General features: G+C 38.9%; 5 protein-coding genes and 1 long non-coding RNA gene across 7 annotated transcripts; 4 read left to right on the forward strand and 2 right to left on the reverse strand.

Annotated features, from left to right (window-relative positions):
- The first annotated feature begins 890 nt into the window (after nucleotides 1-890).
- On the forward strand, nucleotides 891-4,718 carry LOC127249871 (subtilisin-like protease SBT2.3). The gene is made up of 10 exons (XM_051272924.1): nucleotides 891-1,489; nucleotides 1,582-1,735; nucleotides 1,834-2,231; nucleotides 2,340-2,435; nucleotides 2,540-2,612; nucleotides 2,747-3,029; nucleotides 3,113-3,435; nucleotides 3,524-3,794; nucleotides 3,900-4,181; nucleotides 4,282-4,718. The coding sequence occupies exons 1-10, from the start codon at nucleotides 1,263-1,265 to the stop codon at nucleotides 4,701-4,703; spliced, it is 2,529 nt and encodes an 842-aa protein (XP_051128881.1). The 5' UTR covers nucleotides 891-1,262; the 3' UTR covers nucleotides 4,704-4,718.
- A 94-nt stretch (nucleotides 4,719-4,812) lies between these two features.
- LOC127249873 (gamma-soluble NSF attachment protein-like) lies at nucleotides 4,813-8,125 on the reverse strand. The gene is made up of 9 exons (XM_051272925.1): nucleotides 7,952-8,125; nucleotides 7,786-7,853; nucleotides 7,567-7,651; nucleotides 7,293-7,451; nucleotides 6,762-6,899; nucleotides 6,090-6,168; nucleotides 5,545-5,624; nucleotides 5,256-5,385; nucleotides 4,813-5,157 (listed from the first exon to the last, which is right to left on the reverse strand). Exons 1-9 carry the CDS (start codon nucleotides 7,996-7,998, stop codon nucleotides 5,053-5,055), a joined length of 891 nt encoding a protein of 296 aa, XP_051128882.1. The 5' UTR covers nucleotides 7,999-8,125; the 3' UTR covers nucleotides 4,813-5,052.
- A 926-nt stretch (nucleotides 8,126-9,051) lies between these two features.
- On the reverse strand, nucleotides 9,052-10,311 carry LOC127249877 (uncharacterized). The gene is made up of 2 exons (XR_007838498.1): nucleotides 10,077-10,311; nucleotides 9,052-9,757 (listed from the first exon to the last, which is right to left on the reverse strand). It is a non-coding gene; the product is annotated as an uncharacterized LOC127249877 (long non-coding RNA).
- On the forward strand, nucleotides 9,123-10,499 carry LOC127249876 (cell wall / vacuolar inhibitor of fructosidase 1). The gene is made up of 2 exons (XM_051272930.1): nucleotides 9,123-9,716; nucleotides 10,329-10,499. Exon 1 carries the CDS (start codon nucleotides 9,185-9,187, stop codon nucleotides 9,701-9,703), a length of 519 nt encoding a protein of 172 aa, XP_051128887.1. The 5' UTR covers nucleotides 9,123-9,184; the 3' UTR covers nucleotides 9,704-9,716; nucleotides 10,329-10,499.
- A 205-nt stretch (nucleotides 10,500-10,704) lies between these two features.
- Nucleotides 10,705-13,297, forward strand: LOC127249875 (protein LOL2-like). Of its 2 annotated transcripts, none has more exons than XM_051272927.1 (7): nucleotides 10,705-10,877; nucleotides 11,319-11,433; nucleotides 11,930-12,040; nucleotides 12,233-12,360; nucleotides 12,740-12,817; nucleotides 12,888-12,959; nucleotides 13,054-13,297. In XM_051272927.1, exons 2-7 carry the CDS (start codon nucleotides 11,322-11,324, stop codon nucleotides 13,084-13,086), a joined length of 534 nt encoding a protein of 177 aa, XP_051128884.1. In that variant the 5' UTR covers nucleotides 10,705-10,877; nucleotides 11,319-11,321; the 3' UTR covers nucleotides 13,087-13,297. The 2 variants fall into 2 exon arrangements, with proteins under 2 accessions (XP_051128884.1, XP_051128886.1); XM_051272929.1 differs by having other exon boundaries at nucleotides 10,710-10,877; nucleotides 12,236-12,360.
- A 74-nt stretch (nucleotides 13,298-13,371) lies between these two features.
- On the forward strand, nucleotides 13,372-14,507 carry LOC127249874 (CASP-like protein 1B2). Its single transcript, XM_051272926.1, has 3 exons — nucleotides 13,372-13,778; nucleotides 13,857-13,983; nucleotides 14,086-14,507. Exons 1-3 carry the CDS (start codon nucleotides 13,552-13,554, stop codon nucleotides 14,302-14,304), a joined length of 573 nt encoding a protein of 190 aa, XP_051128883.1. The 5' UTR covers nucleotides 13,372-13,551; the 3' UTR covers nucleotides 14,305-14,507.
- Nucleotides 14,508-14,695: the final 188 nt, after the last annotated feature.

A 14,695-nucleotide genomic window follows, 5' to 3' on the forward strand; every position in this document is an offset into this window, starting at 1 on the left:
TTCCCCCCACTTTCTTAATCCATCAATAATAAACTAGTCATAGAAATTATTTATTGGTACACGGACAAAATAGCACATGTTAATTGAAATGGTACTCTGTATTACATTATACATTCAGTATATTTATAATAATTGCATAATACACCCACCCATTTGAGTGCCACTAAATGAGGCTTTTAGGTGACCATTGTGAGTGCTGACCCACATACCTATCTACGATCTGTTTCATCTCATGAATCTTTACAGGTTGCCATCCCACTACTTTCTCTTCCCTGCAAAACTCCATTGCTATTCATTCGTTCGTATTTCGTTCATCTTTACGTATATAGATGGACAGACACATAGATACAAATGTGAATACTACTTAGTACTTACTTCATTTAATGGTCACGGGCACTCACGAGTCGCGAGGAGATGAAGCACTTTCACACAACCCATCCATCCAACACATACAAAAACAAAAAGGAATTCGAACGTTGGGAGGTGCTGCTCCCTCCTTTCCTGCTGGCCTAAAATTTTATTCACAATAAAAAAAGGGCCAAAACCCATCATTTACTTCTCCACTGATTTCAATTTGATGGTGAATTCTTGCACCACGAAGACGAGCCACCTTTCTCATTGTTCTTTTAGTGATTACTAGTCCTTTTACAGCTCATATCATTTGTGCTCTCTGAAAAAAGACAAATAAATGTTAGTAATAGGAACTAGTAATCCCAACGGTATAAGAATCCAGAGATGAAAGACTAGCCCCAAGACAAACAAACGTTCCAAACCAATCTCTCCCTTTTCCCGGTTCCCTCCCTTGTCAAGAAGTGTCAACATACCCGTTGAGAGAATCAATGTTATCTTTTTTCCCTCCCTGGTATAAATTAAACCTCCATTTTCACACCTCCCTAGAAAGTTGCACCATCTGATCTAGTTTGTTTGCATTTTGCATTCCTGTTGGTCCTCCTCTGAGGTTGTATTCCTGTAGGGTTTCTTTACATTATTAAATTTTGTTGAGTTCGTGGCAAAGGGTTCCTTCCTGGGTGGACTACCTTCACCTCTGCTGCACTTTTTTATTTTGTTTTTTTTCTTCTGGGAACCTGAAAAGTAGAAAGCTTTGTGCTGGAAAACCACTTGACGGATTTGGTTGTAGCTGAAGACTCTTGAACTGAAAAGGCCATTCGTGATGATATGGCTGGCTGTACTTGAAAAAAGATTTCTACCTTATTCGAGAAAGAATTTTTTCCATCTTTTTTTGTTGGCAGAATTAACCAGTGATGATGGAAGGGCGTTTGGCAATGGGATTGACAACAATGGTCCTGTGCTTAGGTATTCTCATTGGCTGCATCTCTGCTCAGGACGATGAAGATTCAAACGCTGCCGTGTACATCGTGACTCTGAAACAGGCCCCGGCATCTCATTACTATGGTGAGCTCAGAGTTAAGCAGAATCGCCATAACAATGGCAGTGCGTCTAAAGGAATGAACATATTGGATAAACCAAGGTTCAATTTTTGCCTACTACTTCTTTCTCTTTCTCTCGTCTGATTTACGGACCAGACCAGTTAACGTTTGTACAATTTTATTGTTGAATCAGCAATGTCTCGAGGACAGGGAAGCATCACGGTTCGCGCATAGGCCGCGTACACGATTCTTTGTTAAGGAAAGTTTTGAGGGGTGAAAAGTATCTGAAGCTATACAGCTATGGCTATCTCATAAATGGATTTGCAGTGCTCGTCACTCAACAGCAGGTTGTTCATCATCGTCATCATCATCCTTAAACTAGTCCACTTATTGCTGCCAATTACTCATTGATTCTATTCCATTGTTAATTTGTGTGTATTTGAAGGCTGACAAGCTTTCAATGAGAAAAGAAGTGTCGAATGTGGTTATGGATTTCTCAGTCAGGACTGCAACGACTCACACGCCACAGTTTCTTGGTCTCCCTCAAGGAGCGTGGTTACAAGAAGGCGGATTTGAGACTGCAGGAGAGGGAGTTGTGATTGGATTCATTGACACTGGCATTGATCCCACGCACCCGAGCTTCTCTGACGATGAACCGGAGAAGCCATATCCAGTTGCAGAGCATTTTTCAGGAGTTTGTGAAGTCACACCAGAGTTTCCATCTGGATCCTGCAATAGGAAGCTCATCGGAGCTCGCCATTTTGCAGCATCCGCCATTACCAGGGGAATATTTAATGCCTCAGAAGACTATGCTTCGCCGTATGATGGTGATGGCCATGGGACGTAAGTGTTGCTACCTCAGCCATTATATGAACTGACTAAAGGCTAATAGAAAAATTTATCAAGATTATATTCGTCGACATTAAGGCAATGATTATTTAACGCTGGCAGGCATACGGCAGCAATAGCAGCAGGTAACCATGGAACTGCAGTTGTAGTATCCGGACATCACTTTGGCAATGCAAGCGGAATGGCTCCACGCTCATAGTAAGGATTTAAATTGGCTTTCTTCTACTTCAGGTCTTCGTTCTTGAGTTGCATATTTTATTTTAATTAACTTTTCAGCACTAATAGCTTAATCCAATTTGCAGCATTGCTGTTTACAAGGCATTGTACAAGAGTTTTGGAGGCTTTGCCGCGGATGTGGTTGCTGCCATAGATCAGGTACACCTGAACTGAAATCAATATTTCAATCAGACACTTTTCATCATTTACAAGTGATTTTTCAATCAATGTAAGTAGTAGAAAATAGTAATGCAGAATTGATGCAATCATTGTCGGTAATTTTGTGTCTATAGGCTGCACAGGATGGAGTGACTGTAATAAGCTTGTCAATTACCCCAAACAGGCGTCCTCCTGGTGTCGCCACTTTCTTCAACCCCATAGACATGGCGCTACTGTCAGCTGTCAAGGCCGGCATATTTGTAGTGCAGGCTGCTGGAAACACCGGACCCTCCCCAAAGAGCATCTCCTCTTTCAGTCCATGGATCTTTACCGTTGGTGCTGCAACCCATGACAGGACCTACAGCAATTCCATAGTCCTGGGCAACAATGTCACAATCACGGGAGTTGGTCTTGCTCGTAAGTCCTGAATATTTTGTTGTTTATTGACTCTTGGATACTGGCTATGTGCGATCAGCTTACTCTTCAAGTTCTTTATCCAGCTGGAACCGATAAAATGTACACACTGATCTCCGCCATCCATGCATTGAATGAATCAGCCGGTCCGAGTGATATGTATGTCAGTGAATGCCAAGATGCCACTAATTTCGATCAGAACATCGTACAAGGGAATCTCTTGATATGCAGCTACTCCATCAGATTCGTACTCGGACTCTCCACCATTGCGCAGGCTTTAGAAACCGGGAAAAACCTCAGTGCAGCTGGCCTAGTGTTCCACATGGACCCTTACGTCATTGGTTTCCAGCTTAATCCTGTTCCAATGAGAATCCCAGGCATCATAATTCCATCACCCGAAGATTCTAAAGTAAGTACTCGCGAGCTAGTTGTGTGAGTCCAGCATAATACTATGGCATGGAGTTTAAGGTGTTTTGCAAACTTGTGTGATTTGGCAGGTTCTACTTCAGTATTACAATTCTTCATTGCAAAGAGATGATGCCACAAAAAAAGTCGTCAAGTTTGGCGCCGTAGCTCTTATCTCTGGAGGGATAAAAGCAAATTTCAGCCATATGGCTCCCAAGATCATGTATTACTCTGCTAGAGGGCCTGATCCAGAGGACAGTTCCCTGGATGATGCAGACATACTAAAACCAAACATTGTTGCACCTGGGAATTACATATGGTCTGCCTGGAGTTCTGGTGGAACCGATTCAGTTGAATTTCAAGGTAATTAGCACTGTACTACTACTGTACACATAACAGTGCTTCTGTTCCGTTCTTGATATTCAAACAGAACATACGTGTGTGGCTGAGAGATTTGGCAATTCACAGGTGAGAACTTTGCACTGATGTCTGGTACAAGCATGGCAGCTCCTCATATTGCTGGGCTTGGAGCTTTGATCAAGCAGAGGTTTCCTTCTTTTAGTCCTTCAGCCATCGGATCCGCCCTTTCGACAACAGCTTCTCTCTATGATAGAGATGGCGGCCCCATCATGGCTCAGCGTGCTTACGCCAACCCGGATCTGAACCAATCGCCGGCCACCCCATTCGACATGGGCAGCGGATTTGTCAATGCCACCAGTGCATTGGATCCGGGTCTTATTTTCGATTCAAGTGAGTCACTCTCTGCTTCCTTGCTCAAATTGTATAACATCAAAACAGTTGTGGTTTGCCTGGCAATACCATTTGTTATAATGTACGTTTCTGTTGGCAGGTTATGAAGATTATATGTCGTTCTTGTGTGGCTTAAATGGATCATCTCCCGTTGTTCTGAACTACACCGGTGAGACTTGTGGGATCCCCACCATGAACGCCACTGACCTCAACCTACCTTCGATCACACTGTCCAAGCTGAATCAATCAGCCATTGTTTACAGAACAGTGACTAATGTTGGCAGCAACGAGACCTACCGCGTTGGCTGGAGCGCACCGTACGGAGCTTCACTGAAGGTGACACCAACTCACTTTTATGTTGCGAGTGGGGAGAAACAGGTCTTGAGTGTATTCTTGAACTCAACAATGAACAGTTCGGTTGCCAGCTTTGGAAGAATTGGACTGTTCAGTACTCAAGGGCACACTGTGAACATCCCGGTGTCTGTCATCGTCAAGGTTACTTACAACAACTCTGCCGTTTGATGATGGATGCACTTTCTGGCGTGATTTTTTGATTGTTTGCTGTGTAAATGTTCTTGAGATGTAGATAAGAGTTGTTGTTTGAAAACAGCCCTGTAAACATTAAATCTACAAGAAAAATACTTGCACTAGCGTACCACCACAGGTGTGGAATAAATTTGAGATATGACACAATGGTATTTTTATCACAACGTGTATCCCCTTGAGTCTTAATCAGTGGAACTAAATATATGTGCAAGATATCATCATCATACAGTGAGAACAATACAAACTCAAAAGATATTGAAAATTGAAAAGATGCCATGATTGGAGCAAACTTAACTCACTAAAAGGTCTTCTGCTTGATTGGAGATCAGGTAAGATTATCCTCATCGAACTGTTCTTCCTGGGCTGACGATGCGCCCCTCTCGAATGCCGTGACATCGCCGGTAGGCAATTTCCTTGCAAGCTTGATGATCTATATAAGTTTTTGCAGTTGGTTTGTGTTTTTTAAGATAGTTGCATTAGAGAAGGAAACAGAAGAGCTAGCAACTTGATGTTTTAACAACGATTTACCATGTGCTCAAGATTATTGATGATACCCGATTGAGCTACTCGTTTGATTTCCTCAACATCACCATCAGCATAGGCAGAAAGAAGTTTATTAGCAGCATGGCTTTGATCACTATTCAAGTAAGTTTCGACTCTGCCAAAGAAGAAAGTAAGATGTGATTTACCCTAAATAAATTCCTTAAAACCAAAAACATGGATGACTCTGCTCAATATTTCAGCTGTGGTATTTTTTCGCATTAAAAGAACAAAGCAAAGGAGCCAAAAAGTGTGGGAAACAAGGAAAACAACTTACTGGCAGCAATCATTGTGAAATCTCTCTGCTAGATGAAAGTCATGTGCATAAAGATATACAATAATTGCGCCAAGATAAGCCTACATCCAAAACAACTGCATTAATATATTATAGTAGGGCTTAAGATTAATGCTAGTAAATATGCATTTAAAAGGACAATCGACAACTACAAAGCTGATTCTATCCAAATCAAAGTAAGAAACTCAAATATCAAAGTCCCCTTTCAGCAATAGAATACATTCCTGAATATCAAATGTGAGAATCTCTTAACAACTTCCTTCATAAGTTCCAAGTATTTTACATTGGATGAAGTATTAAGAGTGTACAGTTAGCCACTCACAGAAGCAACATTAAGGTGATAACCCTAAATAGAGACCATATTCACTATGGATACGCAACCATTATGCATGCCAGCGCACAGGTTGACTTAAGAATTAAATTATGTTTCATGTTGTTAAATTAATAAGTTTTGCACCTTGCTAAATTAGTTTCTATTTTTAAAGTTCGCCAAAGGAAAAACTAATAAGTGCAAAAAGCTTCCATACCTTGCACTGGGTATGTGTAGCAGCACACTTGTCAGCCGCCAGAGCCAATTTTGAAAGAAACGTTGCTGCATCTGCATATCTGTAGGTGCGGAAATCATAATTAAATCCCTTTATTCTATAAGAAATGAATTCTTGATAAAAAAATGTATTTAAATGTTTCAGTTTTCCTGCTAGCATAACACATGCACTACATAAAAATCTAGCATGTCATTGTTATTCACAGCTGATGGCGACTTCAAGTAACTACTACTATTGGATATTAATGACAAATCTTCAAACTCAGATTCTTAGCATATGCTAGATTCTTACAAGGCAGCTAGGAAAACGCATTACACACAGTAGATTATGTGTGAGAAAAGTTGGTGCATTCACAGCATTTTTCACACAGACTAATAGAGGCCAGAATTAGAAATCAACAACTTGCATCAAGAACATCCCACATGCATGAAGCTCATTCTTCTAGCATCCTGAGGTTCAACAATGCTCAATTATAGCAGCAAGTACCAGAAATTAGAAGACCATCTGACTCATTTTGCATTTTGATACATGGCCTGACAATTCGTACTAAAAGGAATTTAGCATGCAACTAAATTACACAATTCTAACAAATCCATGGGATACTGGAATAATATCAAATAAATATGTATTCAAGGATGGGCATCATAAGCTTACTTCTCAAGCCTTATGTAAATACTTGTAGCAGCACGATATAGATCAAAGGCCATCTGTTCCTTCCCATCCTCTTCAAGAACAGCACAAGCATCTGTGTAAAGCTTAATAGCTTCATCAGGCGAAGCCTCTTCTAAAGCACTTTAAAGGAACAATACAACTTGGATCAATTCTCAGTAGCTATCAGCATTGAATGAAAGATAATTAATTACAATTTAAATAAAGATTAGTAGACAGAAGAAAATTCTTGAATGGGCATTTGTTTCCACTTCTGTCGCTTAGAGGCAAACAAGTAAAATATACGTTCAGAAAAGTGTGTGTTAAAATATATTCTTTGACAGTGTGCATAAACATCAAATTTGGATATGCAAATTTTAATTAAGCAGGTTGAGTAGAGACATATGTCACACTCATGCGTAAATTTCATATTTGATCGAACAGCCATAAAAGGCTTAACTAATTGTAAGAGTACCTAACGCAATGATCGACACTTAAACAATATTTTGACACCTTGAAAATGGGATTAGTTAATACCGAGCACCCTTTGCCAGGGCATCCGATGCTGCCTGTGACCTTCCACACTCAATGTACAACTCAGATGCATGCTTGGAGAAGTCAGACACTTGACTCCAGTTGCCAAGTTCCTTTGCCAGCGCTGCTGCTGATTCCATGTGTTTTGCAGCATCCCAAGGCCTGGTTCACTTGTCAAGGACATCATCAAACTATATTTCGCTAAACACAGTAAGATCATGCATATATATAATTATATCTTGTGATCATCATCGGCAAATTCAGATGAAACGGATACGAAGAGAGCATTTCTTGTCCTTTGGAAGCCTTCTCGAAAGCATCTTTTGCTTTATCATGTTTCTTCGCAAGCCTATATGCATTTGCTGCCAGAAAGAAACCAAATTCATCAGGATTAAAACAAATTTACAGTTTAATCACTTGAAAACACAACTGCCCTCCCATCACCTTCGTGATCTTATAAATGAAGAGGTCTACGGAAACACAATTCTAATTATACCTGCTTGCTCGTACAAAGCTGTAGCATTCCTCCAATCAGCGTTCCATCTTGTCAAACTGAGCGTTGTCCTGTGGAATCAAGCACATCTCCCAAATATAAATGGGTCCGAGACATCATAGCAAAATATTAAATCACGAAATACTAACAACAAGACCCAAAATCTCACAGCTTATCTGCTTTAGCGATCAAACTGTCGGGATCGGAAGTTGCCATCGCCAATCAAAATTCCGAGTCAGATGTCGCCTTTCGGTTCGGTCACAGCTCTGTAGTTTCAAGATGGTTTCTTTCCTACTAGCGCTTTCGGTACGGTTCTTTCCTCTCCAATGGCCCACAGTTTCAACTAAAATCGCTTTTCACTTTAATACTAAGCCAATAATACTAATCATAAAATAGTTTATTGGCTAAGGTAAATTAAATAAATTAAAATCAAAACTTGATTAAAGTAAACATGTTAATGATTGCTAATCTGCTAGCATACAAGGAACAACTACTTTTTTACTTTAACATCAATCCACTCGACGCAGAAAGAATCTCGGCCGTCCACGTGGTGCACTACACTCCGTCAGTCATTAGCCTATTACACGAAATAAATTAATTAAAAATATAATTGTAATTTATATTGCTGTATTATTCATTAAATTATTTTTAAATAGTTATGATTTGTATTGAAAGATTTATAAAAATAACTTTTATATTTATATTTCTTAATAAGTATTTATATGTATACCATTTGTATTTTTCACAAAAACCGTGTACATATGTAATATATGCAATATTTTATTTAATGTAAACTCTACGAATGTTCAGTATTGTTCACTCAACCTAAATAATCATATATACATCCAGACTAATATTGAGAACTAAATAAAAAAATCAAGATATATACTAAGTATAATATAGTATACTTATTTTTTTTAAAAAAAAAAATTCAATAATTCAATATATAAAAGTTGATTTTTTTAATATAACTATCATAATAGTATAAATGAAATTAAATTAATTTGTAAGTTCTACATATTTTTCAATCAATAAATAAAAGGATTAAAAAAATAAAACTTCGAAATATATAAGATTATAAGGCATAAAATGTATATACTATAATATAGTATAGTAATATATTTTCATTCAATCTTTTATTTTATAATAGTGCTAATAATATTATTAACAGTCACAGAAATGGTTTTACTGTAATCAAGCACTCACTCACTGCTACTAGGAATTAAATATATTATCATTAGAATATCTATTGTGACAAAGGAAGAAAAATAATTAATCAAAATTATTATTCAGTAAATAATGAAATGATTATGTAAGTGTTTATGCCTTATATACGGATCAATTCTCGCCGGAGCTTAGCTCAACTCCTCAATTGAAAGTAACGAACGCCGACCGGACCGGAATGAAGTTCTCAGATATTCTGCTCGCGATTCTTCACGCGCAAGCAATCATCACGCAGCTCAGACTCAGAGTCAAGGATGACGATCTGATTGAAACCACGTGCAGGAAGACGTCGAATTATCGCCTCTGCGTCTCTACGCTGCGCGCCGATCCATGCAGCGCCACCGCCGACGTGCCGGGACTCGGCCTCATCATGGTGGATGCTGTCAGAGCCAAGGCGGAGACAGCGCTATCCGCGATCAGCGAGCAGTGGTTACTCCATCCGGAGCAGAGGCAGGCGCTGGAACACTGCACCGCTGCGTATGAGGCGGTGCTGAAGGCGGATGTGCCGGAGGCGGTTGTCGGTTTGCGAAAAGGCGTTCCGAAATTCGCCGAATTCGGAATGTCCGACGCGGCGTGGGAGGCGGAGATTTGCCAAGGTAACTTCGAGAAATGGATGGAATCGCCGCTGAGCCAAGTGAACCAAGATCTCCGTGAGCTTGCTCTGGTTGCTACTGCAATTATCAGAGAGCTGCTTTGATCCATCGATCCAAGTAAGTAGGCTTCCTTCATCTTCATCTTCACACACATATATCTGCACAACTTTTTCAGTGCAATTACAGGAATGAAACTACATATGTGCATATGCTCCCCAAGTTTGCAAACAAATACAAAAGAGGAAGAGTTTGCAGTATCACTATCCAGTTTAATATACTTTGTATGATAAACCTCAAACATAGATGATGTACTTAATTCTGTTTGCATTTAATCATACTTCATACCTTCATTTGTGAGTGTTGAAATCATAATCAATATGATATTATAATCTACAGATAAAGAAGATATGCAAGTGCAAAAAAAAAAGGCATAAGGTGAAAGTAGGCGTAGAGAAAAAGCAAATTAAAGTTGGATACCAATTCTCTTCTCCATCTGTGATCTTTATCAGAAATCCATTACTTTTCTTAGTGTAGTCCTGTCTTTGTCCTGTTCGAATTAAAGAATCCAACACCCATCCTTATTCCATACACACACTTTTCTCAACTCCATTGGTGATCAAACTCACAAAATTTATGAAAATTGGCTATCAATTTGCTGACAATTAGAAAATGTTTATTGAAACCAAAGCAAACCTTGTCAATCATAAAAAGATGGTTTCTTTTTAATAGGCAAGCAAGAAGGTCGCACGTTGCAGTTGATAATTCAGTATAATCCATTTCGGCAAGAATTCTTGTTAAAGGGAGGGGCATTTATGTATAAAAACGACACCATGTCCAACTCCTGGACAAGTTGATGGAGGACACAAATCAACAAATACTTGTACAAGAATAAACCAATGTAGAATTTCAGCTTCTCTTGATTAAAACACATTCACGAAGGTGCTCTGCTCTTGCTAATTTCAGTTTCTAAACTGGCTCATAAAGTCAAACGTACAACGTTGACAAAGTAATATATAAGTAAACATAATCATGATTAACTATTTAACCAATCCCTTTATTAATAAAAAGGACGAATAGGAAGGAAATAATGGTTGATAGAATTGTATGCTCTGAATTCAAACGCGGTTTCTTCGTCCCTACGGAGGAGAACGGAATTCCATCTATATTATCTTAAACAATCCATACCGGAAAATTGTTGTATTTTCATCTGTTTACAGAGAAATGATTTCGAATTACGTGATCTCGACGGAATTTTCTCTCTGATAGAGCTGAAAATCTGTAAGTCCTTTTTCTCCTTAGTGGAGTATTCTCTCGATGTATGGATTTTGTGTTTATATCTTTCGAATTGCTTCATCCTTAAAATTCACATGTCTGGGGCGTATCGCGATGTATGAGAGATCATGTCCCATCTCTTTTTCTCTTCTCTCCTGTTTGTTTTTTCCTCGTTCACTCTTTTTGCTCTTGGTTATTTTGGTTGTGTATATTACTTTTGAATCAATTAGGTTTTGGAATCAATCGTTACCATGCTGATCTTGTTGATCACCTGAGAACGGAAAAAAGATTTGTTTTTTTATCATGTGTGTTATGATCCTACTGTGCTATCCATGTTACAATTATAAAGATTAAATTTTCTACATATTCTATCCTGGAAATGGTTATGAACTTCAAAGCATAGAGTGCTGAGTATTAATGTGTCTCTTCAAATTATGGATCATTCAGATAATGCAGAACCAGATTGTTTGTGGGGGGTGTAGGACTGTCCTCCTGTATCCCAGAGGAGCTTCTAATGTTTGCTGTGCAGTTTGCAATGTGGTTACTCCTGTACCACCATCTGGTAATGCTTCAATAAGCAGTTGTTTTATGATGTATACGAGTTGCGATTCCAGCAGCATTTATTAGGAAAGAAATTCACCAGTGATCATGTCTTTGTTTAGGGATAAGTTTGGTGTGTTTTGTATGTATGATATGTTTATGTTTGGTTGAGTTCAATAAAACTGAATAACATGTGAATGCATTTTATTTAATATTGTCAGTTGATCGGTAACAAGGTTATTTAAAAATATATTGCTTAGTGAAGGGTGTATTGAGTTGCTTTAGTTTTTGCCTCCAAAATGATGCGAGATTTCCTCCGGTAGAGTTAAGAAAGTTGCTAGAAAAATAGGCTCCGTTGACGGCTCTGAGAGATTACAGTCAGGGAATCATTGATTCTTTCTATTATTGGTCAATTGTAGCTTATACATTCACGTGCTTTATACTAATTCCCTGGTTAGTGCCTTCTTCTGTACCTTTTTTATTTGGTGCATATCAAAGAATCGTATTGCTAAGTGCAGGCACGGGAATGGCGCAGTTGGTATGTCGTGGCTGCCATACATTGCTAATGCATTCCCAGGGGGCAACCAGTGTCAGATGCTCTTGCTGCCACACGATGAACTTTGTGCCAGGTATAAAACCTATTTTGATTGCGATGATATGATCCATGTACTCTCCATTACCAAACAGGCGGTCTTTTATCATCATCTCCCACCTTTGGGCTTGTTTAAGTTCTAGTCTTATAAGGAGCAATGGCTCTATTTGTGTTAGTTTGTTCATTATGTTGGATCTATATCTGATTAAGATCCATGATGCATTTGAAGCAGCACCTGCGGCAGCACCTGACAATGTTGCTCATGTCAACTGTGGGAACTGCAATACTGTGCTGATGTATCCGGCTGGAGCTCCATCAGTTAAATGTGCAATCTGTCACTTCATCACAAATGTTAATGTTAGTAATATTTATCTGACACTCTTTCAAGTCTCATCTTTATCTCCATCGCATATTACATTCCAAAAATTGTTACTGAGTATTATTATGTACTCCAGTCCTCTGACTCTGAAAATATTACAGTCGACCTTATCTTTGAGCCTGAGAATAGATAAGCGCAGGGGTTTGCATTGGTTAAATCCACAGTTGCTGTGATCTCTTTGTCATTACGTGATGCTGTTTAGTACTGATGTAATCCTTACTGTCATTTATGTAAGTCGGACATCGAAAAACTGGTAGTCGTGAAATGCCTTTTTGGAGCTGAGTCATGTCTACAAATAATCTGAATGGTGTCTTTGGATCAATTTCATTTTGTTCTTACCCTTTCCCTCAAATGCAGACTGGTGACAGGAGATTCCCTGTTCCTCACAGACCTGATGGAGTTTCTGCATCTGCATCATCGCCATCTAATACTGCGGTTAGTAATAACAGCAGGCTGTACACTAATTATGATTATTCTTAAATCTGAACTTCTTGATTCATTGCAGGGAACTAACCGCCCTCGGAATGAAACTGTTATTGTGGAGAACCCCATGACCGTTGATGAAAGTGGGAAATTGGTGAGTTCTTTTTCTTCGACCGTTTTTTTTTTTTTGTTTTTTTGTCCAAAAACATAGCAAGACAATGCATTCATACAATATCTTATTATTACAGGTGAGAAATGTGGTCGTTGGCGCTACAACATAGGAAAGAGGAAACAGAAATGAGACGTGCACCTGAATTCGGACAAGGAATCCTGTTATGTACGGCTCTTTGGAGCAATTGTTTGTTTCTAGAGAGGGTATGTGTATGTGTGTACACAGCATCTTTGTATAGTAATTCTAATTAAGTGACAAGATATGGCTGAGTTTGTTGTGCACGTACAGTACATGCATTCAATATAACTTCTTTTATATTACTCAAGACATGCAAAATTTCATATGCTATAGTGTCATTCAATGTTATTTTCCAATCAGACACACCAACTCCTGCCTGTCTGAAAGTGTTCAACACTTCATCTTCAGTTTTTTCCCAACAACTGATGCAGTAGTTAGGCAAACTGAGCTAAATTTACCAAAAGACATTTCACACTATATATATATATGCATGTATGAATGAATCTACGCAATTATTTCACATAAAAACACCACCACCCCTCAGTCGCCAGCAAGAATGTCGCGAGAAAAACCGGAGGTCGAAAACAACCTAGGACCGGCTACTCATTCAAAGATGAATCTGATCACCGCACTCCTGAGATTGCTTGCTTTTCTTGCAACACTCTCAGCTACGCTTGTGATGGCGCTTAACAAGCAAACGAAGACCGTAACTGTGGCTACGATTGGAACTGTGCCAGTAAATGCTACTCTTACAGCCAACTTTCAACACACTCCTGCATTTGTGTATGTTCCTTTGGCTCACTTCTGTACTGAAAAACATTGCAGATATTTTAGACAGTAATGGTGCTTTGGATGTTGCAGGTTTTTTGTAATAGCGAATGCCAATGCTAGTCTGCACAACCTGCTGATGCTGGCAGTGACCTTCGTGGGACGACCAAAGTACAAATTCAAAGGATTTGCTCCATTGGCAATTCCACTATTGGACATGGTAGAGAGATTTACAGATTGATATACTTAGATGTAATGAATGTTTTTATAAGTAAGAGCATTGTATGTATTGATGTTTTGACCTGAAAATGGCGGCCGGCAGGCAAATGTGGCTATAGTCTCCGGCGGAGCCAGCGCAGCCGGATTCATGGGGCAATTAGGTAGGGACGGGAATTCGCACGCCAAGTGGAACAAAATCTGTGACAAATTCGAAACCTTCTGTGATCGCAGCGGTGGCGCCATCATTGCTTCCTTCGCCGGCCTAACGCTGATGATCATCATTTGCTCCATCTCCATTGCCAAGCTTCGCAATCACGCGTAGCTGCTGCAATCTTCTTGTCCACTCCTCCTTTTTTTTTTATTATTTATTTCTTCTTCTTCTTCTTCTCTTAGTCATGGTGATGACTTCTTTTCTGGCTTTCGACGTTAAACAAGCCTATGGCTTCTGTGTTAGTTCTTGATATACTAAGTCAAAACAACCTCGCAATGAAATGTCAAATTTTAGTTAAGAATCAAACTACGCCAAGAGATTTGGTCTAACTTGGAAATAATTAAACAATCACCACCGCATCATACTTCCTTCGTATTCTTTTTCGTCTGCCTCAACAAAATATTATATATATATAGAAATTTATTTATTTTTAAAATTAAATATAAATAAAAATATTTTAATATTTATATCATTATGCATGTAAAAAATACTCCTCCATTCC

The sequence above is a fragment of the Andrographis paniculata genome, unplaced genomic scaffold (genome assembly GCF_009805555.1).
Source record: "Andrographis paniculata isolate CXL003 unplaced genomic scaffold, ASM980555v1 Contig36END, whole genome shotgun sequence".
Lineage (NCBI taxonomy): Eukaryota > Viridiplantae > Streptophyta > Magnoliopsida > Lamiales > Acanthaceae > Andrographis > Andrographis paniculata.